The sequence below is a fragment of the Thunnus maccoyii genome, chromosome 19 (genome assembly GCF_910596095.1).
Source record: "Thunnus maccoyii chromosome 19, fThuMac1.1, whole genome shotgun sequence".
NCBI lineage: Eukaryota > Metazoa > Chordata > Actinopteri > Scombriformes > Scombridae > Thunnus > Thunnus maccoyii.
In genome coordinates this window covers 6,099,462-6,126,742 of record NC_056551.1, presented here as the reverse complement: position 1 = coordinate 6,126,742, position 27,281 = coordinate 6,099,462, and the positions used below count along the sequence as shown (strand labels likewise).

Sequence of the window (27,281 nt, the reverse complement as noted above, 5' to 3'; positions counted from 1 at the left end):
CATGTAAGTGCCATACAAACATAAAGGCCTCCACTTTTACACACAGCAGGAAGGCGCTGTTTATAAAGAGTTAACATACGGAGGTGTAGATGAAACCATACCCGTCAATGAAGAGCTGTCGGAGAGGGAGAGCCAAGGTGGAGTACTGTCCCACCTGTAGGACTGGACACCTGCTGTCCTCCACAGTCATAGAGGCGTTACTGCTGTTTGACACCTGAAGAGAAAGCTCCTGCAGAATGTTCACCTCATCTGTGGGGAGACAGTTGAAGAGAAAATACAGATGAAGTTGTTACAAAGGCTTTTTATATATTAATAGTATAAAGGAAAAAGAGTTTGACCCAAAAGGTTACCATCGACCCAAACAAGGACATATAATTTTGTTCTACAGTATTAGGGCACAAATACTAAAAAGAGCTTTGGAAAATGTTTTGGATGGACATCAGAATTTGGAACATTAGATAACAATATCAATATTTGAGAGGTAAAAAATCTGATACCAATATATCGGCTGTTATTCGTTTTTTAACATAAACACATGCAACCAAACTTTTTTATAAGGATTTCTTAAATCTGTTTATTAAAGAGTGGTCTCTGGTGTGCAAACATATCTTTGGTATTTGTGAACTGCAATTTCTTATCAGCATACACACGCTGATACCAGTATATCTTCAAACTGCCACACTGCTCAACATTTCCACCATCTACATTATGTAAGTAGCAGAGAAATCATTGGGCCTCATGCAAGAACCACTCAGATTTGTTCTTAAGATGCATATACGAGTGGCAATCATCAATTTTCTCAAACCTATAATTTTCTCTTAGGTGTGAAATAAATTTGAGTGGTCCAGACCTGTTGTACAAGAATAGATCATCTCTGCCTTTCTTCACAAGGGGGAAACACTTGCAATTATCATGTAAGACGGGTCAAACAAACTGCATATCCAAATCGCTTTGCAAATTCCAAAAAGTACAAGCACATTAACGGAAAACACAAATACAAAAGCCACAACAGAAGTGAGCAACAATGGTTGATGACAATGAAACCAGCAGACTTTTATTGCCTACATATGTGGAAGAGGAAGGTTCTTGCCTGTTTGAGAAGAAGTGAAGTGAGAAGTGAAACGTTAAATCATCTGTATTGATCTGTAAATAAATGTGGGTGATTCTGACAGTATCTGCTGTCCACAGCTGTTTACACTGTATGAAAAGCTTCTCCTTCAGTTCATTAAATCCCTGCCACATCTGAAGGAAGCTGGACTGATATGCTGATAAATCTGTAGCCTCTGTGAAGTGCCGCACCAGAGCGCAGCGCCGTTATGCACGACCAGTCACTGTTTTTACCTTCATGAAATCACCTGAAAACAACACCAGGCATCTGCAGAACACACACACACACACACACACACACCTCTACACACATCAGACTGATTGGTTATAACTTGATATTCTGCCTGTTCAGACAAGGGATGGATGGGACATCCCCCCACTTCAAAACTCATTCCGGCGCCGCTGGGTCAGTTACCACGGTAACTGACTCTGTGAACCTATCCTGCTCGCTGGCAGGTTTTCTTCAACAAACTGTGAGTTTCAAACAGGCAAGAACTTTCCTATTCCACATGTGCAGGCAATAATAGTCCGCCGGCACTAATAGTGGGCTGTTTCATTGTCAACACCAGTTGTTGCTCACTTCCGTTGTGGCTTTTGCATTTGTATTTTCCGTTAATGCGCTTGTGTCTTTTGAATTTGTAAAGCGTTTCAGATATGCAGTTCATTTGATACGATTAATTTTTAGTGTAAATATGATACCGAAAATAACAAAAAATAAATATATAAATAAAACAAACTCAAAAATAATATTCTGTTCACCATATTGTCATGATCATGGCTGCCAATTTATTGAAAGGTTTTTTAGATTTTATGATTATTGCTGGTTTATTTTGGCGCAGCAACCTCTACATTTCAGTAGTAGCTGGGAAACTTCTCTCACTCTGACAGCTGCCCCATCACAGACCAGTTTGCTTTAGAAAGATGATTTTTAGCATCTAACTTCATGTAAAAGCATTCCCTCATATTCTGTAATTGTTTTGGGTCTCCTACTACTGACACTCCTAAATTAGTTACGTTTTTGTCAGCTTATTTCTGAAAGCAGGACTTAGCTTAAAGCTTGAAGCAGTGTTTTTACTCTTTGGGAACTTTTATGTGAACGAAACTTGCCCACAAACAGAGCGGAGCATAGAGCTCCTTTCAGTGATACAAAATATTAACAACAGACTTCACTATGATTTTTGACTGCAGAAAGGGATTACTTTAGTTGGACTTAAATTGTTCGTATATATGCATCTTAATGAATGAGAGACAGCTGAGATCAGAGAGATCTGCTGTGTTTCAGGATTGGAGGGAACCAGGCGGCGACCATCTGCAGTAACCAAATCATTCTTCTGCTGCCACTTAGAAAAAACTTAACATGCTGTGAACAGACCACTGATGGCATAACTAAAAAGCGGAAAACCACTTATGGGGCCATTGCCTTTCAAAGCTGCAGACGGCTGCTACAAATTCCATCCCATTCAAGGTTTTCTTGTTTCTTTTTTTGGTGCCCTACAGTGCCAAACATTGTTTTACCTCTCACCCAGTGGCTTATTTCCTGTCATTACCCATAAGTACACAGGGGAGTCTTTTATTTTTATCCCATGTGAGCAGGTAGTGCCATTCGTCATGTCCTGCCCACAGGTGGGGTTTGTTGATTAACTCCTCTTGAGGATTATGAATACAGCTCTTCATCATATTTGGGGAAAGTGAGTCACCACTCAAAGACGGGTATTGTTGTATATTGATCACACTCTAACCTGGAAAGTGACTGAGATCATTCTAAACATAAATTTTAATGTCATAAAGTAAGGGTGGGGCTGAGGCTAATTAGGCTAACAGAGAGGGTGCATTTGAGTAACAGGCACAAAAAAAATCAATTTCACTACAGACCCTCATGTAAGAGAGATCTCATCAGCAGCAGGGTGCATAAAGATTATAACAGCAGCACTTAAGCATGAATCTCTGGGATTTAACCACTATGAACATGTTCAGACTGCCCCCGGACTTTTTCCAAAGATATAGGATCACTCAAGCAGATTAAACCCCGCTCCTCTAGAGCACTTTTATAAATGAATCCATGTCTGTCAGCCCTTAAGAGACCCATTCACTCTTTACACTCATCCCGACAGCACAGCCAGACAAATCCCTGCTCTGCAGAGCGCTGTGTGGTCACACTCTGCTGCCCCGAGGAATGGCACTGAGGGAACATATCTGGTGTCGCACTAAAAATTCCAACATACCAGCCTTCCAGGGTTCCAGGAATCCTCAAAGATATATGGATGAGACACACAGAGAGAGAGAAAAAATGATTTGAATAATGGTTTGCTTTGCACTCTTAACCTTTAGCTAACAGCCATGAGGTCAAATAGTTTGCTAATCAGGTAAACAAGATGTCAGTTTTCAAGTTTTAAAAAGGGGCTCAGAAACAAAAAAGCAAGACATGCAGCATGAGGTAAGTGAATTCTGCTTATTAATGCAGTGATTTCACTAAAAGGAAGAAATTTGCAAACCATGGCTGGAGATGCTAGTGTTAAACTGGCATCTTGATCGCTATAATGACGCTCCAGTCCCACGTTTGCCATGCTGAAGAGGTACTCATATTGCAAGGGGCATATGTGATAAACATGATCACATGAATGATATACTGTGTATCTGATTTTGCATTGTAGTAAAACTAAGGCCAATGGATTATAACCCATAATGACTATATTTTGTGATTTCTCATGTCTCCACAAATGTGAGATGGGGGGGCTGTAGAGCACTTTGTCCATTACTCACAGTCCTTGTGCTTGAACAAGACACTTAACTCTAAATTGCTCTCGATGGTTCCCTGGTTTGGCCGGTACCTTATATACACTGTATAACTTGCTGCCATTTGTGTGTGAATTAAAGAAATATATAAATGTAGTCCATTTGCAGGTTACTGTCACTTTCTTGTCTGACAATAAAATGTTGTAGCTCCAGAAAGGGTTCATGTGATGAGAACATACTGAACTTTGCTTTTAAAATTAAGATTTTAGATGCGTCATGGATAATAAGGGGACAAGCTGATCAAAAACTGTCATTAGTGACTTAGTGACTACACAAAAGAAACGGCTTCTCTAAGATGTTGGCAGACGTCATGTCTGCTCTGTCCCTGAAACACTTCAGCTCACGGTAGGCTGAAGGGGAACAGATGCAGCATCAAATGGTGATATCTGAAGATATCTGCAGGGTAAAAATTAGATGTGCTGGGTTATTATGTCTGCACTGCACATCTGCATGAATATAATCGGATATCCCTAGTCAACTGAAGGTTGGTGAAGGTGAAGGAGCCACTGATTGTGAAGTATGAATAAATCAGCTGATGCTAATCAGATTAGTGACTTAAGTGGTCTTCCTGAGCAAACACTGTGTGATTGTTCACCTGTGTATGAAATATGCAAGTGTACAACATGAAAAACACATGGAACAACCTCAGCAAGAACCTTAGCAACAAAGACTATGGAACTCACAGCCGTTTGCGGGCATGCATGGACAATCTGATGTCATCACAAGGAGGAATTAGAGGTAATTTTGCAGAGCAGGTTGAAGACTTTTGACTTTCAGGGAGCATTTTTACATACATACACCTCAAATTCTGGACATTTGACTGTTACTCCCTTTACACCTTGTATTAAAATGCATCTCTCATTATGATTTAACCTGATTACATGTATACCTGGTATTAATGTGTGTCTCCAGTGTCCACACTGAGATCCAATTGAGATCCGATCGCTCTGTCCAGCTCTGTGACGGTCTCCTGGCTTGTTTTTACACTCTGTTTTTACTCTGTTTCTATAATGCAGCAGGTACCTGGAGGGCTGAGAGCAGATCATCCTATTTGGAAGCACCTGGGCCCGGTGCTTTCATATCTTTCTGGCCGAGATCTCTTCCTCCCTGTACATTGTTGTTTTGTTTTCAGCCATCCAACATCTTTTCCTCACACGACACATTGCACTCATGCATACATGCACCCTCACCACTGACTTTACTGACGATCTCATCCCATGATATTCTTAGTTCATTTTGTGTTTACTGTTGTACTTTTTAGTTAAATAAATTACCCATTACCCACTTTCTTGCTGCTTTCTTGCTAGTAGCTTATCTTGCTAACTGGCTAATGACTGCTACCTCGCTGATAAGGAACAGTTGCGCACAATTACATGTTTCCACCCACATAGTTCTTGTATGACAACCGTGACCACCTCCAGAGGTGGCTTGGCCGATCTAATCACAATCCGTCCTCAATGCGTCTTGGGTGCATTTACACCTGTACTTGCACGTGATCAAGCACTATCCGATTGCAATCCAATTACCCAAAATGCATTTTAATGCAAGGTGTAAAGGGGTCTATGTTTAACATAGACATCCAATATAACAATCACAAAAAGCATGATATATCCCCTTTAAGGATACTAGGGCTGTAACTAGTGATTCATTTTTTATCAATTAATCTCTTGAGTTTTTTTAAATCAATCAATTAACCATTAATGTAGAAAAAAAGTGAAAAATGCCCATCACAAGTTCTCAGAACCCAAGGTGGCATCTTGAAATTTCTTGTTTAGTCAGTCCAAAAGTCAAATATAATCAATTTATAATGACATAAAACAGAGAAAAGTAACAAATCCTCACATTTTAGAAGATGGAAGCACCAAACCATTGATAAATAATCTTCTTGTTGATTTTTCTGTTAATCAACTAATTATTCAACTAAATGTTTTGACAGTAATGGACGTAATTACACACAAGCCTATTCTGAGAAATGATTACGATTAATGACCTCAATGGTAGAAATATGCATTTCACTCGTAACAGTCAAACAGATTCCAAATATTTTATAAATCATTGTACTATTGTCTTTATAACGCGGCCAAGATCATGGTATTGATTACACTGATATTCTGCCAGAGTCACCTGATCAGTCTGCAGTGATGTTTGTTTAGATAGGAAGCAAATGTCCACTGCATAGTTTACAAAAAATCTTTAATTTATCAGGCTTTGTGTTTACCCACAATTACACAAGCCCCTAACAATTTACAAATTGCAATGAACCATACTAACTAGATTAACATTAATCACACAAGCCACAAACTCCTCGGTCAAATCCAGAAGTGTGTGGGATTGCTGATGCTACAATGTCTTAATGAACGGTAATTTTTAGCCACAGGAACTGGAAAATGTTCTCACACACTTACTGGCCTAATGCTCTGATGGTCTTTATTAAGCCCCACTTGTGCGGGAGTATTCATGAAAGAGCATTTCATGTGCCAACACTGTGCCCTCAAGGAAAAGCTAGGAACATACTCATGTGCTTTCCTTCCAACACTATAATCAAAGGATCAAGCTATTAAGATGGGGAGAGGGTAAGGAGGGAGGGGCCGTGGTGGTGGGGGGGCTGCCAGTCATGCCTGTTCTCTTTCCTGCAAAAGTAAAACAGATGTTTGAGTCCTGCATCAGAGGAAATGTGTGAACAGTGAAGACTTTCAGGGTTAGCTCAGTCTTTGGGTATTTTTGCAATTTGTCCCTTTTTCTCACATTTTTTTTTAATCTCTGTTCTGTCTGAACGTAATGTGTGTTCATTGTAACTCTCAAATGTAAGTGACCAGGCTGCCCTAAAAAGATACATTATTATTGCTGAAAAGTTTATTTTGATTGCTCATCAGTTGTGCTGATGTAAACTCTAAAATCTGCTGACCACCTCTGCTAAATTAAAAAAGAATACAATTTCATGAAACAAAGTGTAACAAAATATAAACCTCATGGGAAAAAGAGCAGAAGTGCAATTTCAGACAAATGCCCTTATATATAAAGTGACTATAATCAATACTCTTTATAATATACCCAAATCTGAAGCTCTAATCAGCTTTACAGAGCTTTAAAGCGAGTTTCAGCTCATTGTTTAGCTGTTTTGGTTCACTCTCAGTGCTCTCATACTGTCATTTTTGGCTAAAGTAGGCAGCTGTTTTCAGAGAAAAAGCTCTAAAAACCCACTGTACACTACCTGCTCAGCATCAAATGGCAAACAGGCACAGTTAGAGACCAGCTGGTGAATATAGTGGGGCATTTAGAGGCTAAAGAGGAGAGAATATTGGACATTCATCAGGTGGACAGGTGCTAACAAGTTCGCCATATCAACTTAAAAGGTGATGATTTGTAAGTATTTTTTTCACAACTTGTTTCTGCTGTCCCCAAGTGGCCAAAAGTTCAATTAATGCAGGTTTAATGAGTGTGGTTGTCATTTAAGCCCTCTTCTACTTAGTATAATTGATTGCTAAATGAAATACAGCAGGATCTGGATGGCTTATCATCTAATCTAAACAATATCCCCCCTGTAATACTTGTTAGTCTGATGTTACATTTTCTTTTCACAGTCCATTGCTTCCGATCATGTATCAGGTGAGATGCAAGTCAAAGCTTGGACAGGTTGCTAGTCTATCACAAGGCTAACACATACCGTAGACAATAAACAGCTAATAGGCTTTGCAAAGACTCAGGCTTTGAGTCCCAGGAGTGGCACCTCTGGCTTGGTTATGCATTCAGACAAACACAACTACCTGTGTTCGTAGGATGGAAAACAACTGTTCACATTATCCTTGATGCACCTATAACTCACAGGGGGATTGAAAGAACTTTTCAAGTGTTGCATCCTCCAGGTGAAGTTCAGTGCCAACAGGTAAAAAAAAGCAATTGGTAACAACATGTGTACAACATGTCATCTGTAGCGCTCCAAACTACAACTACAGAATTAACAGAGTTGGGGGAAAGCAGGCGGAGGACCTTGTTGCCTTGATGCAACATTAGTAACCACAGAAACATTGTGCCACCTGAGTTCTATAGTTGGAAGTATTTTTTCTGAATTCTTTTTTAGCATACCTTCAAGTTGCATTTAGAGACCTAATGCATCCATGTACGACACTAAATAAGTCGGAAAAACAGTTCCGCAACAATCAAACTGTCACTTTAAATAAGTCTATGTAAAATCTAAAAAGCTGTTTCTAGGAGAAACAGACAAACACAATAGATAAGCACTAAAAGAAAACAGTGCATTAGGGAGACAATGCTGAAAATCCCCAACACAGACAACAGCTGTGTTTGATCTTCTTTATATGCTCCCGGTCATTGTGAAGCATCTCTTCTTTTTTGTTAGCATGCCAAGTCCTGATCTGTTCCATTAATGTCTTCAGTCTTCTGCTGATGAGAGAAAGTAGTCTAATAAATGGAAACCTTCATGATAATCCACTATTGTCATACAGAAGAATACAAAAGCCTCCAGAGATGTTAAATAGTAAAGAGACCCCACTAATTCTGTATTTGCTCTACTTCAGTAACTACTACAGCAATTATTTGCCAGAACCACTATGATTTACTCCAGAGTTTAACACTTGAGACAGTTCAGTGATTGCTGACAATAGATATCTGACAATGAATGAAATTTTAGATAACAATGAGATTACAACTTCTCATTGATGATAGTCCAGAACTGTATATGATTGTAAACAGATATTACTTGGAAAATTTCTCTGGGTGGATGATCACATGTAACTCATCTATGATCTTTTTGATCATGGTGTTTATGGATTTGCTGCTTTTCTTTGTCTCTTAAATTTAATCTTTGGATTTTGGATTTGAAGGCATCGCTGTGGGTTGCATGTTTTTACTATTTTATTACATTATATAGAACAAATAATTAATTGATTAATCTAGAATTTTTTTTCTAGAAGTTTTCATAGTAAAACAAGACAAACATTCCCACCATTACTCTATATCACAAAGTGAATGAAAGAGTAGCTTTGCTAATTCACAACTCCTTATTTATCTTATATTGGCCCTTTATGCAGCCCCTCAGTTCAGCCTCTGTCTCTTAACAGGCAGTCTTAGCTCCCGTCTCTCTAAGGCCCCCCTCCCGATGAACCCACTCTGTTCTGATTGGCCAGCTTTCCGGAAGCCTGCCGAGGGGCAGCCATAACAGAGTTGTGTTTAGTTATTGCTGATAAAAACTCAACATTTCCTGTTTTACTTCTTCATATTAAAAGCTTTTAAATGACTAAATAACGGGAGACTTTTATTGTGAGGAATTTACAGGAAATGAAATGTGTTCCTCACCGAATTAGCGGAGCGTCTTTAGCAGTGCTAAAAACCAGTCAACACAACCACATCTGGAGATATTTGGAGATATTTGTTCAGGTGATCAGTTACAAATAATGCAGGGAGGAATAGTACAAGCAGAAACAGCCACAGTGATTATGATGTTTGATGAAGAGCTGCAGACGACCATCACACCTCCAACAGGTAAACTACTTATTTTACTTTGCATGTTGTGTAATAGAAAGACAATCAAAGTGTGCCAGCTCAACTTGAGTCATCGCTCAGCGTGACTACCCCCAAAACAATGGAAAAACATCATACTGTTAGCTGAGTGAAGCAGTGAACTTGCATGCTGTGTATGGAGCAGATAACCATATAAAGAAATCTGTCATGAGTTGACATCGGCTCAAGCTGAAAGTAGAAAAAACTGTTGGAAACCATACTTTTTGCTCACAGGGATTACTTCTACATACCTTTACCTCATTATTTGAAACTTTGGCCATGTTTAATATGAATATCCAACATTGTAACATTATTTAAATGACTGATAAGGAAAAGTCCCCTTTAAATCATGGCACGATCTGACAATGTAGCTACAATACATCCAGATAGTTTTGCAGTGGTGCTATGTGAAACCTGATGCTAACCTCAGTTCCTCTGCCAGAGAACACGACTGCAGGGCTGTGAGCTGCTCATATTCTCTGCCTTAACAGCAACAACACACCCATGCATATGTGAACAAGAAGACTCACCAAACAAACAAAAACAACATTCAGAATGTAATCTGGCTTTTGGGGTGGGGGCTTTGGATGATGCCCACCGTGAAAGGTTCTTATTCAACACACTGTATACTGTAGGTAGTAACCACAGCATATAAATCATCCATTTAGACTGTACATGCCAAATTAGCCTCAAGAAAAAAATACTGTCATACAATGCTGTCATCCATTCTTTGATACAAATCACTTTGACAGCAATTATGCTTCAACTAAACTTTTAACAGATGGAGTCATTTAAAACCAGAAACATTTTACATAAGTGAAAGAAAGGAAATCTTTGAGCATGCTCTGCATTTTTCCAAGTGAAAAAGCCTCAAATATTAAAATATTCCCATTCCAGAGGGATGATGCTTCAGCGTGAACATGAACACCAGCACTTGGAAAAGGATTTTCTTTGGAAGTAGCTTTTGAGTTGTGGAGCAGAGTGAGGCCAAGAAGGAAAGCCGTACAGTCCACTGTAGTCCATGTTCATGATCCCCTAAGCATCACATCTTGGCCACACCTCTCTTGATTGCACTAATTTAGTTTTGGCTCAGACATCCGAGAAGCATGTAAGGAGCTTACAGACTTTATGTCAGACTGTTACAGTAGGTACCAAAGCTCAGGTCCAACTTGAGCCAACAATAGGGAATGGCATGAGGCCAGAATAAAGCCAGTCTACACTTCCTCTAGCAGCAATTATCGCACTTGGCTGATGCCCAGCTCTGAGTCAGACCACTGAAGTCACTCTGAACGGAGGGAAAGATTGTAGGAGCAAGTAGGTGTCAGGTTCTGTAATAGGCAAAAGGGTCAAAACAAAGACGTAACCAATCAGTCCACAATCAGTAGTAATTAACTTAAATACTTTGTAAACATATCAGCATTTAAACAGTCAAATTACATTTTACTTTTAGATTCATTATTTATTTTGTGTTATGCGTCATTCAGTGTTGGGCTGTAACGCATTACTTTATGACTCATTACAGTAATGTGATTACTTTTTTCAGTAATGAGAAGTGTAATGTAGGGGAGGGGATTATAATTGAGAATTCAGTAATTACATTACAGTTACTAATCCCAGTAACACTAATTTACTTCCAAAATTTGGGGGACAACTTGTTTGCCGTCTTACTGGTAGTTTGGTGGAGGGCTTCTATCGGTTTGGTCACTGTGTGTTCAGTTGACAAACTGGGGCCCATATCATTATAGCAATTTGTGATTACTGTTTACATGTAGATCACAAAGGGTACTGGTTTCACAAATGATTATCACTCTCAAATTGCAGACATGTGAGCGTCCTACGGCCCTCTCACATGCCCGTTTATGTGTCGTAAGTATGGTGTTTCTTTTGTTTGGTTAAATGTGTTAAAATGAACATGAGAGGAAATGATCGCATGTTGCAAGTTGCAGCTTACACGTTGCAATTTTGATGAAACAGGCCCCTGGTGTGGTATGTGCCAACTTGCTGGAGGGCTGAAGGTGTGTTGAAATGGTTAGCTGCCACCAAAAGAGGATAAATGCCACTCCAGATAACTCTAACGTTGTCTTATTTACATGTCGTGTCATCTTAGTTCGCTTGCTAACGTTACCCACTGGGTTTTCTGGGTTATTAAGGCTAAATTCAGGAATCCTCTGGTTTAGTCCAGAGGTGGAAGGTGTAAGAACAATGCAGCTTCACTGAGAGAACAAGAGATTTCATGCACTGAAGTCTGTTGATCATTCTGTTGATCTAAATTCCTCCAAACTGTATGATAGTTGCTCTGCAATAAATGTTAATTTCATAGTACACAGGCAGGATTAGCCTTACCCTTGTAATAGCTGAAACAAGCAGCCTTCTAGCTATTAATCTAGCTCCATGATGAAGCCACTTCATCAGAGCTGTGCAATTATCTGAAAATAATTCACACTCCTCAGCAGAAAGAAACAATTGTTTCACTGCCTTTTTTACATTCACAGCATATGAATGCCAAAGCCTTATAGCTTAAAACTATATATTCTATTGGGACTTTCCACAGTGAGGTCAGTAATAGTTCTGGATGTGAGGCAGCTGTGTCAGTCAGCGAGGGTCAGACCTGGCATGCAGGGGGCACAGAGGGTCACTGATACAGGACACGAACACTGAACGTTCTCCCCCCTCGGACCAAAGCTTCAAACTTTCTCTACGGTACACTGGCTTTATGAGCTGATCAGTGGGGCCCCGTTTCCTTCTTGAACACAGACAGGCACGTTTCCACTGTTTATCCTTTACTCTGCACAGTCTGCACTGTGATGAACCCCAAGGGAGACTGAGAGAATGGAGCTCTTAATAAATCATCATATTAATTCATGGCAGCCTGGGCAAAGTGAATCTGGCTACCTGTGAGACTAAAAGCTGTTGACTATCATGGTCACAAATAAGAGAGATTGATATATTTTATGGTGTGGCTGCTGACATGACTTGACTGTCTACGTATCTGATCCCTGTCAGTTGTATACAGACTGTTTTACCTTAAAACATTGTAAAAGCTCATCACAGGCCCTTTTAGGTCCCTGTTTTGGGACCTCACATCTCTTGTATTGTTCAGTGCTACGGCTCTTATCAACCCCTTTTGCAGCAGCAGCAGGCAGCTTTTGGAAAAGTGACTGTATGCTGCCAAGCATAAAATGGCAGACAGACAGAAGTTAGTTGCTAGCTCAATAGACCAAACAGAGCTAAAAGGAGAGTGAATATTGGACTTCAGTAAAAATGTTGCTCTGTTTCTGCTGGATGTGTAAACAGGCAACTTTCTGTTAGCACAGGCAATAAAAGCTTAGAAGGTGACAGTAAGTCGGAATTAAGCTTCTGTCAGCCTGATGTAATGTTCTATTACACCCCACACTTAATGCAGTTTTAACTGTTCAAGCCAATATTGCTCTTCAACACGCAACTTTGAAAACTGCTTTGAGTCATTTTTAAGTAGTGTGAGCACTCTTTTTTCCAATTGTTGTGTATCTCACTTGGAAATAAAACTTCTATTTGTAAGAAGGCATTCCTTTGTCCTTGACATGCCAGTGGTTAATGGTGGTGGCGATAACCAGGGACATGATAAGACATCCTCCTTCCAATCTAAATCAAACTCTCCCCGCCCGCCACAGCCTCCTAGTCTGGCCGGCCTCCAGCAGCCATAATCAGGGGAAGCGGAGCCGGCTGCCACGCCGTCCTGTGGTGGGATCACATTACTCTAATAGGCTGGGACGGACCAACAGATAGCTCAATTACTGTGCTGGTACAATTACTGGGCTCTGCTGTGGTAGAGGGGGGTGCAGCTAAAATAGGCAGAAGATTAAAGTCTTCCACCTGCCCTGGTGGAAAACGAGGGTGGAGGAATCACCGGGTCAGATAAGTAGGAAATGAGAGATGGAAAGTCGGAGTGAACACAGGAAACATAGATACTCTGTGTTCCTAAACATCTCAATCAGTCACTCATCAACAAAGCTTTGAATGATGAGCACACCTACTGCCACACTGAACTGTAACTGAACTGCAGATTGTAAAACACTCACAGATGCATCTGCAGCATCCTAATGGAAATACCGTCTGTTAGTACAGCCTGAGACTTCTGACTTTATGAGGACTGGGTATCAGAGAGCAAGAGATCCCATGTTAGGATATTATTTCAAGAGGTGTCCCATACAGAGGATACAGTGAGCTTATGTAAAAAATGTGTTTGTGTGAAGACAGGCTTGTTAACTGGGCTTACAATCCAATGGAGGACACAGGGGTAATTAAATGGTCTGAATGGATATAACAGCCATGCTGTAAGCTGCGAGCAAGCATGTATGTAACAAGGCCCAGACACTGGCTCAGAATATGCTACAACATTTCCTCATCTGGAAAATCAAGAAATATTTGCGCAGTCTGGAGGGGGGAATTAACTGTGCCATCCGGAGTATGTTTAAGAGGAATGATGTTAGAAAGGTACAGCTAGATTGAAACCAGAGTTGTAGCACTAGCAAGTAAAAGACATTACACTTGTAAACTAATATACATTTTTATAATCTGAACCTCTGGAAACAGTAAATTTAGATTCAGTCTGTTTTACTTCAGTCTACTTCCTCTAATCATATGGGAATAAATATCTATAGTGTCCTATTGCGCTATTTTCTTGGCTAAATAAATCTTAGAGCACCTTTGTCCCTCATTGGATGGTCATGTAAGCCGGCAGGACTGGTTCTCAGAGTGGTTATCCACAGCAACTAATCACTCAGTCCTAGAGGGTTAAAAAAGACATAAAACCTTCCTGTGCTCTTTTTCTCCCACTTAACTGCCGTTGTAATCCCTTCAAAGCGTGCCTTAAGAACACTGGAGCCAGTCATCGGCAAAGTAAATTAAACATTATGGTGGCATAAGTGAAAGGAGAGGGGGAGTCCTGGTGTGATGCTTATTGCTCAAAGTGGCATTAACTCACAGGTTCCTGTATTTAATATATAAACTGCAAGAACATGCAACACTAAAGGAGAATTATATGTTCTCACAGAAGTACAGATATACTCAGTGTAGTAACGCATTTCACCTATTTGAAGAGATTTTAAATTTCACTCAGTGTATAACTATCAGGGCTCCACTCTGAAATCATTTAAATAAGGCTGCAGTGGACACAGCAGACACAGTACAGGTGTGACAGATATATATCAGATAACCTCTACAGTGGCTAAATCTGTAACATAATGGAAAAAGATGGAGGATTGCTTTAAAATAAGGGTATTTACACAGTTAAGCCAAAATTTTAGTTTGTCCAGTGCTCTGATTTTGACTAAATACCTGCAAAACTAATGACATTCCCATGTCAGCCTCAGCTGTACTTTGTGATTAGTGCTAATTAGCAAATATTAGCCTGTTAACACACCAAACTAAGATGGTGAACAAACATAATACCTTCCTAAACATCAGCATGTTCACATTGTCATTGTGCTCATGAAAGCACCACTAAGTACAGCCTCACAGAGTCACTAGCAATTTTATTTGTGGTTTTGAGCACCACAAATAAATTTCCACTGACCTACATTATGTTGGAAGGTAGGAGTACGCACGCACATCCAAACCAAAGAGGGCAGGTGGTGGGCTGAAGATGAGCAAAAGTCCAAATAAACAGCTCGCACACTGCAGGGCTCCAATGTCCACTTCTAATTTACTCAAGTCTTGAGTCTGAGAAGAGCAGTGATGCTCGAAAACATCACCTTGGTGCAATAAGTTAAGTGGACATTGGAGCCCTGCAGTGTGCGAGCTGTTTGTTTATTTCTACATTGTGTTGGAGGCAGAAGTCTCATAGATATGGCTAGACAGCGTGAAGGTAGGTTTTTTTGTGTTCTGGGTGAACTCACCCTTAAAGTTTAGTATGAGTATTATACATTAAGTTGATTTCTTTCATATAGAACAACACTAAAACACAATAAGAGAAAACTCAGGTGAAATCAAAAACAGCTTATTAAAATATTTCCATCTTTAGAAGAAGAACATGTGAAAATCCATCATCGCAAAATAAATGAGAATAATAAACTTAGGTTTTCCTCACAAGACCAAGCTGAGCCCCCTTGAACATTTTCTCATTTCCCCTCTTGGGATGAATAATATTTAAGTACGACCCAGGGGTGCGGATAATCCAAACATTTTTTGTTAATGTCTGAATGCCATTTTACGGCACAATGGATCCATGGTGAAAAACGACTGTGCTTACAGACTTGCTAATGCTTTCAACACACAACAGCTTCCCTGAGACAATGCCCGAGTTTCCTCAGGACAAATTTCCTTCAGGGAGAGGAAACGTAGAAGAGCACCAGTCAGCACTTGCCCTGGTCTGTTTCTAAACTCGCCTGTTTGGAAATTCATCAGAGGACACCAAAGGAAACGGATGGAGTGATGAACATGCCCCTGGGTCAACATTCCCCACTGCTTTTGCAGGAGTGAAGTGCATTGCACGAATGATATGTTTATAGCTCTGTAGAGCTTCGAGGTGTTTTTGCACATCACAACAATGCAGACAGCGGGTGTCATCAGTGTCAAATATTCATCTCAATTAGGCTGTTTGAGTTTACACCAGCTAAGTGAAATACATATAACAAAATCCTGCAGATCATACTGAATGTGTTTAGCTGGCCAATAAGAGCAGTGTGACAAACATTCATTCTTTAGTGTCCACGTAATGCTGAGGAGTAAAACACATATTAAAACCCTGGACGACTTTCCCATAGTCAGACTTAATAATCCGCTGAGGGAATTACAAGATACTGCTGTGCATAAGTTGCAGGTTTAAAAAAGTGGAATATATACTGTAACACCTGAGAGGCTGGGCTCGTTCAAATGATGAATCTTTTCTTTGGAACGGACTCAGGACTCTGCTCCAGTAAAAACAGAAACTGGCAACTTTAAGGCATTTAGTCGAGCCAAGTTTAATGATCCATTTGATTTTTTTTTTCTCCCCTTTCTTTAATGTACTGACAGGTACTGCACTTGAGACATTAAACAGTCAAATGAGATAGCTCTGAACGGCGTAACATTAGCTTCTCATGTTTGGTGAATGACATAAGGGCAGAGGGCAGGAGAGAGACTGGTGAGTCAGTCTGACTGTGGGGAATCCAGGCCATCCATCACAGGTTCGTTCCATTGTTTGACACACTCCCCCAAAAGTATGATGACCCACACTGAGGTTAAGGTCAATGTTAGCGTTACTAAACGGACAACCAAAGAATATTTCTGATTTAAAGCCAGTCCTGAAACAATACTTATAAATAGTGTATAGTTGGCTATCTGTAGCATTTGCAGGGTCTTGCTGTGATCGCAAATCTTTCCATGCAATCTGTGCAGTTACCATATGTACAATAAGTACTGACTTGATAATCTGCTGGTTAAAATTGTCCAGATAAAACCAGGTTAAATAAAAATAAAACATTTTGGATGTCCACGTTACAAAAAACAGTTGTTTCAATAACATTTAAATGGCTGTATTTCATATACAGCAAGTTTATAGTTAAGTTAAAATAAAGTCACTTACTATGTGCTATAGCAGACCAAAAAGAAGATATTTTACTCATTGATATTCCATTTATTTTAAGATATAAAACAGTAAAAAAAAAATTAAAAAAATCACAAATCCTCCTGTCCATCTGGTAAACTATCAATTAAAGGCCAAACAAAGGAAATCAGTTCACTGATTAAGTCATTTATCAACTAAAAAGATTTCTGAATTCTTACAATTTGACTTTTGTAACAATAACCTAATAGTACTCATTGTTAATTGTAATTAACCAATCAGAAAAGACAGAAGAATCAATGAAAATAAGAAATCTGTAGCTCTACAGAAACTCCACTACATTAATTATATATGACAACTGAAATAATTCAAACTGTTAGATCTGCATGTTAGATGCCACAGTGCTTCTTATTAGATTCAGAGATTTCAACAAAAGCAAATAAGCTGCCTGTTTTCACAGATGTGCGGCTGACAGTTTGCTTTGCATGAGAGACGTTTCATTTCTCACTGAGTGGACACACAGGCACAATGCACATCCAGCTCCTGGGACAGGATACATCCCTGGACCCCACCTTAGGAGGCTGCAGAACAGATGAAAGAGGTGAAAGGGCCTTAACAGACAAGCTGCAGTACATCTGGAGAATTCAACTTTGCAAAGCTGGACTCCGACCAGGCACATAAACAGCACCTGTGGTAATCCACTGGCCTGTATCCTACAGTGCGGCACCAAGCAACATGAGAAGTTCTTTAACCATGTCAAGCGAGGTATTTAGTGAGATTTAACTTCACAACCACAGAAATGTGAAATATGAGGTAATTTTTTGTGATTACATGCTCATTAGCACGATTTAAATTATTGTTTCTTTCTTGTCATGTTCTGACCGCCTTTTTGTAATTCCAAGAACCACACAGCCAGATGAGGAATGTGTCGGCTGAACACGCAAACAGATGGGAGGAGGAAGGCCTTTGTGTTACATGTGTCTTACATACCAGTTAGAAAAATAAAGCTGCAGAGGGCGAGGAGGGCTGGGCGGCCAGTAAATTGGTATTTTAAATGAGATGAGGAAAGCAGATGAGGGGATTTTGGATGGCTGAGGGAGGTTGGTGAGTCAGGTAATGAGCCTGCTGGAACACTGAGGGAGAGACACATCTCAACTGGAGTGGAAACGCAAAGAGTAAAACAGGGTGTGTGTTGGACCGAGGACAAACCGCCAGACCCCAGCGCTCACCGCGAGATGACCAGAGGATGAAAAAATAATCTTTTCCCATTCAAGGATGCCACTCTATTTCCACAGAAAACATTAATATCAGCCTCAAACACTCTCCCAACAGACTGAAATTAAGTTTTAATTTATAGCCCGCTTGTGTTTATTGATTTATTTTCATGGATGTTATTGTTACCTGTGAAACATATAGCCAGAAACCACGGTAGAAAAACAGATTAGAGTTTCAAAATTACATAACTGACACTGTATCTACTCTATGTTTCATGTTACATTTCTATGTCTTCTTTTTAAGCTGGAACACCAATGTATTTTCAGACTGACAAATTAAATAGGATCCAGGCCTTATCAGTGTATGGGAACTGCACAGTAATACTGGCACAGCGCCACTCAGAGTGCTGCTGCTGTCACCACTGTACAAACAGTGCAATGTGTCTACTGTTCTGCGCCTGTCTTTATGTGGCAAACACAGTAGAGTTAACTTAAACATTGTGTGAAATAGACACGTTTTCTGTCAAATACTCATGACGGTAAAAACTGTGTATCTCTAACGTGTGAAATAAGAGTTTACAACCTTGTTAAAACTTACAGGATGAGCTTTTTAACATATAGATGTTTTAAAGGTTTTCATTCACCCAAATGTTTGACAACTTCCTTTTAATCTGTAATTTAAATTACAACATGGAGTTTCACGATTTTCACTTAAATGTAAAGCTAGAATGACAACACCTTTTAGTGCTGTTTTATATCACTGTAAACTGAATATCTTCTGGTTTTGGACTAATGGTCGGACAATAAAAGCAATTTGACAATGTCACCCTGGACTTTATTATTTTACAATTTATTATTTTTTATAATATTTATATATTTTTTAGATTAAAATTTGTATCTTTTTGTCAGGAAATAATCAATAGATTGACTGATAATGAAAATAATCACTAATTGGTGCCCTAAACAGTGTACTGTATTGTACTACACTGTAATGTTTTTACCAGTGAGTAGGAACTCACTTTTTCATCATTCTGACTTGATATGATTTTATTTCTTGCTTTAATATTCAATCTCAGCAGGGAGTCCCTTGCAAATTTAAGTTTAATAAACATAAAAAAGACAATAGAGAATACTTCTTTCCGATGGGCAACACATTGGCCTGGTGAATCCCATGACCTCAAAAGTCTTCACTGCCCTCATAACCACTGCCCTGTCTTGTTAGGGTCATCGTTATTGTGAAGGCCACAGTGGAATGGAGTAAGAAAACACCATAGTTACATTGACAAAGCCATTAAAGTGCTTGTAAAAAAAACTCTAGTAAAAAGCTTTACAAGACTTGCACAGCTCTGTGCTCTATGAATCCTGACCCTGAGAGTCAAGTTCAGTTGAGCTGGTTACTCTTCAGGGCTCCAGTAAAACAAGGACTGGCTGAAAGGTCATACCAATCTAGGGGAGATTCATGACAGGGCAGTGTAGTCGGTGACAGAGTGATGGTTAAAGCCCATTCCTCTTCTCTGTCACACTCTTTGTTTCGGTTTCTGGTGAAGAAACATAACAAAAGCAGGTGATTCCATACAACTCAAGAGGCGTCACTGAGTAGTTTGATTAGTATGAAAATGATGTGAATCATATGCTATGGCCTTCACAGTCACCAGATCTCAACCCAGTTAAGCATCTATGGCAGATTTTGGGGAGAAATGTGAGACAGCGCTCTTCATCACCATTATCAACCATGAACAACCATTATTGTCTGTGAACAGCTGTGTTTAATCTCTTCACATCAGCACATCAACCTGACGCAGGACAGGTGCAACAACTGTCAAAGCAGGAGGGAGTTGAGTCCTCTTTCTGCAGGGACCAGATTGACTGTTTTCGAATCAAAGCAGGTGTGCAATGCCATTAATGTGGCACAATTTTAGCTTGCTGTGAATGACAAATTAACAGTTCTTATCTTGAAGCCTGATAAAATGGCCTGAATGATATAACGCAATAAGCAGGCTGTATTTCAATTACAGCTGCAAACTTGTGGTGTCTGTGTCTCTGACAAACTATTCATGAAACTCTGTCAAGCCCTGAAATTTCACACACAGCTGCTCAAAATTCAGCATTCGTTCTAAGAGTGAAACACCTGTTATCTAATCTAGTTGTAAAAGCTACCGTTTCGCCATTTTATGTTGATCTTCATTGCTGTCAACTGTGTTAAACTGTGTCAATTTGTTAGTAATGCTTGACTTTATACTGATACTTAGCCACAAGGAATACAGTAAATGCTAAAGCCATGTCTCGGCTATAGTGATTATAATGGACTGTTCCTGAAATCCCAGTTGATCTGGGAAAAGACATGACAATACACTTTGTCCATTCATGACATATTGCACAAAGACATCTCTTGCACTAGATAACTGCAAAGGGCAGTTGGGGATGCGAGGATGGCTACAAATCCACGTAACAGCATTAAACCAAGACAACACACAGCTATCTTAAAAAGAATAGCACAAAGGTAAAACAGAGGTCAACTTTTTTTCCAAAATGACAGCTTGGACTCTTTAGTATGCAACATGTAATGGGATGTCACTCTGACGAAATGTTTCTTGAGCGCTGGGAAATGAGTTTTCACGTACAATATAACCTCAGACTGACCTGTTTTGCATAGACTGATAGAAACTCAATCTACATCAAGCGTCAGCCTGGCAGCACGGTAATGACAACCTCACTGAGAGGCACGTATCTGGCCGTGAGGCCTCCAGCAGCACAGATAGCGGTGGTTTTCTCTTGATGTCTGTCAGCAGCACAGACCACAGACGATTACATCATTCTCACCTAATCAGCGGAGATGGGAGCACAGCTGGGTCACGAGAACGAGGTTATCATTGCTTTACTTAAGAAAGACTAAGAAAATGGGGAAAAAGACAGTGAGATGATGATGATGATGATGACGAGGATGGATGAGGATTGATCTTCACAGCCAGGCAATTAGCAAAGTAGGTGTCTGTTTGAAAAGCACTCAGAAAACTGGAAAGATATCTGGGCAATTTGACAATATACTGTGAGAAATTCTTCAACTGCTACAGTGCTGTACTGAGGTTTTTAGAAAATGCAGCTACAACTAATATCTCTGGTTGTATTAAGCAATTGCTAATTATTACGCAGGACTGGGGACATCTGGTGGCACTGACAGGTGTGGAGATTCCTTTGTGAGCTCCTGAGGTGAACTCCAACAACTGGTCTCTTCTGCATCCCAGTACACCTAAACTCTCCATCAACTGATGCATGGCAAGCTACAAGCTCCAGCATAAATTCAACCATAACAGCCTTGTACATTCATCCTATGCACTGATAATAAACAAGCTGGCATTGCTAATATGGGGTACTGACATAATGTAGCCGAGTTGCAACAACAAAGTCTGCTAAATGCACTCCATGAGACTAAAGACAACCTGGTGAAACATTTCAACACGAAAACCACATTCGAGTAATGCTGCTAAAGATTTAAATTTCACACTCCACATTGTCCGACCAGGTCCAAAAACTGGAAACTTGGAGAACATCAGAGACTCTACAGTAGCAGCCGCAAAGATAATATGGAAAAGCAAACTGCATACCTAAAAGACCCACAATCTTGAAAAATGAAGCTAATTATAAATGGTAATGGCAATAATGAAATAAGTAATTCAAGTTAGTATTTCACTGGTTTTGCTATATGAATTATATATATCGAGAAAGAGAACTGTATCCATATCACTCACACATAACGTGTGATTGAAAGGCAGCAGACTGGCTGTTACATCTCATGAGTCTGGCTTGTTCAACATTGATTTACATACTTTGCTGCAACTGGGCAATTGTTTTCTGATGTTTTCACAATATTGGCACATAATGACACCGTTGGAGAGCTGGATATGGCGCAGCTGCTCAGTCTTGTTGCCAATTTTTCCTAGTGGCAACTCATAGTACTGCAGCAAATAAATTCCCTGTGGCCCAAAAAGCCTTTACCCGCACTTCAAACTGCAAACAAAGTCTATTATCATGTGTATTATTATGTCAATTACTTAACTTGTGGGCGGGAGAACCACTACCGTGCATATTCAATGGGCTGCACAACACGAAAGCTAGAAACTTTTTTGGCTCATGCCAGGTGAGCAATTTTCACTGAATAGGCACTATTTTTGAGTCAAGTATCCAGTTCTTATAATACATCTATGGAAGCTGCAGACCATTATGTTGAATTTTTCCTCCATTTTGTTTTAAGCATCATTACGTAGTGGAATAAAGGAGAAAACTTCCAAGCACTATTGGTTGTCACTCAGAGAACATTTTGGACAAGTTGGATCATTCTCAACTCCCCCTATTGAACATCACTTTGTCTGGAGTGTTGGAAGCCTGGGTAAGCACATGTATTGAGGTTCAATTCACGATGACAGGCATCCTGTCGCCTCTGCAGTCCCTGAGGCTGTATGTGTGAAAGGGGGGTAATATGTATGTTAAGTGTGATAGGAATGTAGCTGGTTGAACCATTATCTGTAACATGTCAGTCCGCAGACATATAATCTCATGTCTCTTGAGAATGCACTGCAGACTGAGCAGCTGATAGAGGTACAATAAGTTGCTTTGTGTGTCTTTTTATTGTTCATTGTTCACAGACTTTTTTTGTCAGCATGTGCGTTCTGCTGCAATGTCTGCAGTGCATCTGTCTGCAACATCTACAGTTGAAGACAGTGTTATATATAAGAAGTCACTGCAAAGATGAAAGACAGAATCCCATTTCTAATGATATGAACTGTACTTTACTGTTAGTTGAGGTGACCATAATCACATATAAGTAGTTTCTTTGAATCTTGTATCTGGCATACAACTAGCGGTTGTTACTGTAATATGTGTTCATATTGATGAAAGTGCCCTGCAAGTCATTTTTGTCTGTAATTGAGTCATAATTTTCTTTAAACAACTGACAATATCTGCCAGGGCAGTGAGATGATTTCACTTTGTTTTCAATGCCAAAGAACTTGTTTCAAGTATAGAAGTTTGATTTGTCTTTATTCCAGTGCAGCAACTTGCCAGATTCAGTCTTATTTATATGGAAAGTCATTTCTATAAAATCTTGAAACAAGCTGATTTCTACTGAAACCATGTTGAAGTACTCTTACTGCTCTGGCAGGCTTCCTCACTTATGAGAAAATTACTTTTTTAAGACTCATTTCTAAACAAATATGAATTGAAGTTTGCTTATGTGTTTGACATTAATCCAAATCCAGCTCAGGTTGGCTGGCTATCATCTTCGTCCTTAAAGAACGGCCTAATGTGACCAACAGACATGCACATGAACAAGCGCAAAAGATTGCTAACATTTCTGTTTGGGGAGCTGTTTTGATTGGAGTGGCAAAGCGCCATGCAGGCGATGAATAAAGAAAAAAGCCTGCCTGTGGTCCCCAGAACCAAATCCTCTAGGGCTGATAAACCTTGAGCAGTCTGGACGAAAATGTGAGCAGTGAAGGCAACACGTTGGACTAAGCTAAGACTTCAAAACAAATCAATCACATTAAAGTAAACAAAAGTAAAACAGGTTGAACTGGTCTGGACAGACAGCAGCTGATAGGGGTTTGAACGCGAGGGCGAAGTTCAACCAGGGAAAAGTGAAGAAAAAACAAAACAAAACTAATTTTGAGCCTTTCCTTCTGGCTGTCTGCTCGAGTTCTGTTAGTCATAACAGAGTTGTCACCTCAGGTCCGTCATCCGTCAAGTTCAGCCGAACCAATAAAGATAAGGATCTGCACATGTTCATCATCATGAAAAGGACATAAGGACATTTACGAACATGTCAAGGGCTATTCATTTCAATCTATCAAGCTATTCATTTAACTAGTACACCTATTCATGTTATCAAGCAGGACTGCAAGTTCATTACTCTGCAGCCACGCTCTGAGGCTTTACTGAGCTAAATGTCAACATGTTAACATGTTCACAATGATAATACTGCCATGTAGATGTTTAGCATGTATAATTTTCACCATCTTAGTTTAGTTAGTTTAGTGTCAACATTTCATAATTAGCACTAAACACAAAGTACAACTGAGCTTAGTTTGGCAGGAATTTGGTCATAAACCAAACTATTGGACAAACAGAAATTTCGACCTGATGATGGCATTAGATAAAAGGTCAAGGGACAAAGGTTTTTTAAATTCATCCTCTGGGGACCATGGAGGTCATGACCATGAAGTTTTACAGTAATCCATTCAATAATTGCTGGGATGTTTCAATACAAACCAAAAATGACCTCATGATGAGGCTCAAGGAAAATTTAAGTGATCACCAAAGTAATTAGAATACATTGCCTGAGAACCACAAATATCTGTATAAAATTTGGTCGAGATATTTTACCCAAAGAGTGAAAACTCTGACCTTCTGGTGGCGCTACAGGAAAAGTCAGGATCACCAAAGTCTGTAGGATTCATCCTCTGGGGACTAAGAATGTGTGAGCAAAATGTTGTGACAATCCGTCCAGTAGTTAGATATTTCAGTCTGGACCAATGTGGTGGACTGACTGACAGACTGACACTGTCATCCCTAGAGCCAAGCTGCTGGCATTGCTAAAAACTGAGGAATGTAAGCAAAATAATAATTTAAATGCCTCAGGGCCAAGACCAAAAGGTGGTGCCATTTAGTAAGTGAGTTGAAGAAACCTCCACTTTAGTATTTTGTTTCCTAGTCTGTAAGGACATTTTATGCTTTTGTACAACTAAGTGAACATCCAAGAATAATGGGGATTCTTTTACCTTTTCTGTATCAACAAATCCACTCTAGAGACTAAAACTAACGTCTGTGTTGCCAAATCCTGATATACAGTAGCTTCTGCCTTCATGCCACAGTATTGTTGTCCAGAACTGTAAAACCACACAAAAGTGCTATATTGTTGCACTTGGTGACCTACTCCTTCATACAGTTAACATGTTGGTGTAGTTTGATCTGAAACAACTCTAGAACTGCATTTTCAATAACAGCAACTGGCAGACATCACTGAGAATCCAATGCTTGTGCTGTAAAGCAAAAACAAGTGATATAATGCTAATAAAGACATGGTGACAAAATGCAAAAGGTCATATCAATATCTGGACAATATCTTTTGTTATAAATAAATAAATAAATAAATAATATATTTAATTATTATCTTTGTCTTATATGTTAAATTAATTCAACTTAAGGCATAAAAGAGGAAACCTACAAGACATATTTTTGCTTTTTCACCAGGTTCACTGAAGAAACAGCACAGAAAATGACAGTAGTTGATTGATGAGGTGCATGAATGGCATGTTCAATACTACTGGGACAGCCAGAATGCTCTGTTTATTTTACCATGCAGTGCACCTTGCTGATCTCACATAAGGGTCAAGGAAAATCCGAATGGTCACTGGAAAAGTATGTCTGTGTGTCAGTGTCTAGGAGTGTATGTGAGAGCCAAACCATCACAACGGTGTTTGCAATGAATCTTTGACAATTAACCATAAATGTGTTTAAAATGTGTTTAATTTGTTATTTGGCAATAAAACGTTCCTGTGCTATGAGGCAAAACAGGAGAGTGACTGGTAAGGGCAGGAATTAAGTGTGAATGTGTGTGTGTGTGTCTCACTGGTATGAAACATCATTGCATCACCTGGCATCTATTTTGTGCAACACAAGCGTATTAAGGCATTACACGTGTCACAGCTGCAGCAGTTAAAACAAGCCTCCTGGCTCCACCTTGACTTTTTTAATGAGAAATTACAATAATATGATAGCTAAATGCATCCCATGGGGCAAATGGTTGCCAAATAAAGTCAGGCCCTGCTATTAGACACCAATCTGCACCAGATTTAGCTCTGCTTGCCTGCCAGGATTGAAGACACTCAGCCAAACTCATGCCAAGTGCTGTTACTGGACCCTCTGCTAGTAACCATTGTTTGGCAGAGACAGCAAGACAGTGTGAATTTACCTAAAACATACAACAGATCGTACAGCCAAATCTGAGAGAGACAAAACAAGAACAGAACTTTCTAACAATACTGTACTATGGTAATACCGTTGACACGACAATTTGATCAATACCATGATAATGTACTATGGTAAACCTAGCCTTTCCCTAATGCTGCATTCATGTTGACAGAGAAGAAAAGAGAAGAAAATCTCTTGTTATTCCGATTGCAAGCATTCACAAATTATTCCAACATACTGTTGCTAGCCATGTAGTCACACCATATACAGCAAACAGCATAAAGTGGCTTGTTGTGTTACATATTTGTATCTGGTTTCACCAGTTAACAAGCAGCTACAACAGTGTATAGCTTCTTTTTTTAGCTGAATTGACTGTATTAGTTTTAATATTGGATTTTATTTATACTTAACTGCCAGAGATGATGGCTTTGCAGCCACTTTCCCATCGGTTTGTAGAGACTCCAGTAGTTTTCTTCCACTAAGTGGGAGATATCATAGCTGTCAGTGAAAGTATCCTCAATAAGAAATACAACTAGAAGGCTCATGTGAAAGGTTTTTCCTGTTCAGTTGCTTGTAATTACAGTTTGAATGATGTAACATAAACGTTGCACAAGCTAATCTTGCTAAGCTAACATTTCTTTTTTGGTAACGTTAGTTATAAAGGTAGGTGCCATTTTCCAGCTAATTTTCAATCTAATAATAATTAGGACTGTCACAAAAACTTGCTGGACATTACTATTATGATATTGATATTGAACTAGCTAAATTGAAAAATGCTTAGCTACCATCACTGATGTGTACACTTACACAAATTAATGTTTGTTACTTGCTACAATGTGCTGGTCTTTGCGAATATTATAACAACAGGCCTTTTTCATAGCGTTTTGACTTGTCAGGGAATAGAAAAAGTGCAGGTGTTACTAATGACATAGACATTGGCTCTGTTCTTTTCAAATGTCCCAGGAGGCCATGACAGTGTGACAGTGAACCAGCATGCACAATAGCAGGACCCTGAATCTGAACTGCTTCATAGTCTCCGAAGGAACAAAGTTATGTGCACAAAGTCTCAAAATAAAAATATTCAGTGTACGTGTGCAATATTACACTATTTGTATCATAACCAGTAAAATACCATGAAAATACAGTCCATTACTATCACAGTTCCA

General features: G+C 39.5%; 1 protein-coding gene across 3 annotated transcripts in view; it reads right to left on the bottom strand.

Annotated features, from left to right (window-relative positions):
- si:ch211-196i2.1 (collagen alpha-1(I) chain) overlaps positions 1 to 27,281 on the bottom strand; it is a 121,700-nt gene that overhangs the window by 84,096 nt on the left and 10,323 nt on the right. For 2 of the 3 annotated variants that reach the window (XM_042395117.1, XM_042395119.1), the window contains exon 2: positions 102 to 249. In XM_042395117.1, coding sequence (XP_042251051.1) covers positions 102 to 249 — 148 coding nt within the window. Of the gene's footprint in view, positions 1 to 101; positions 250 to 26,526; positions 26,594 to 27,281 lie in introns of all 3 variants that reach the window. The other variant, XM_042395118.1, reaches the window with a different exon arrangement.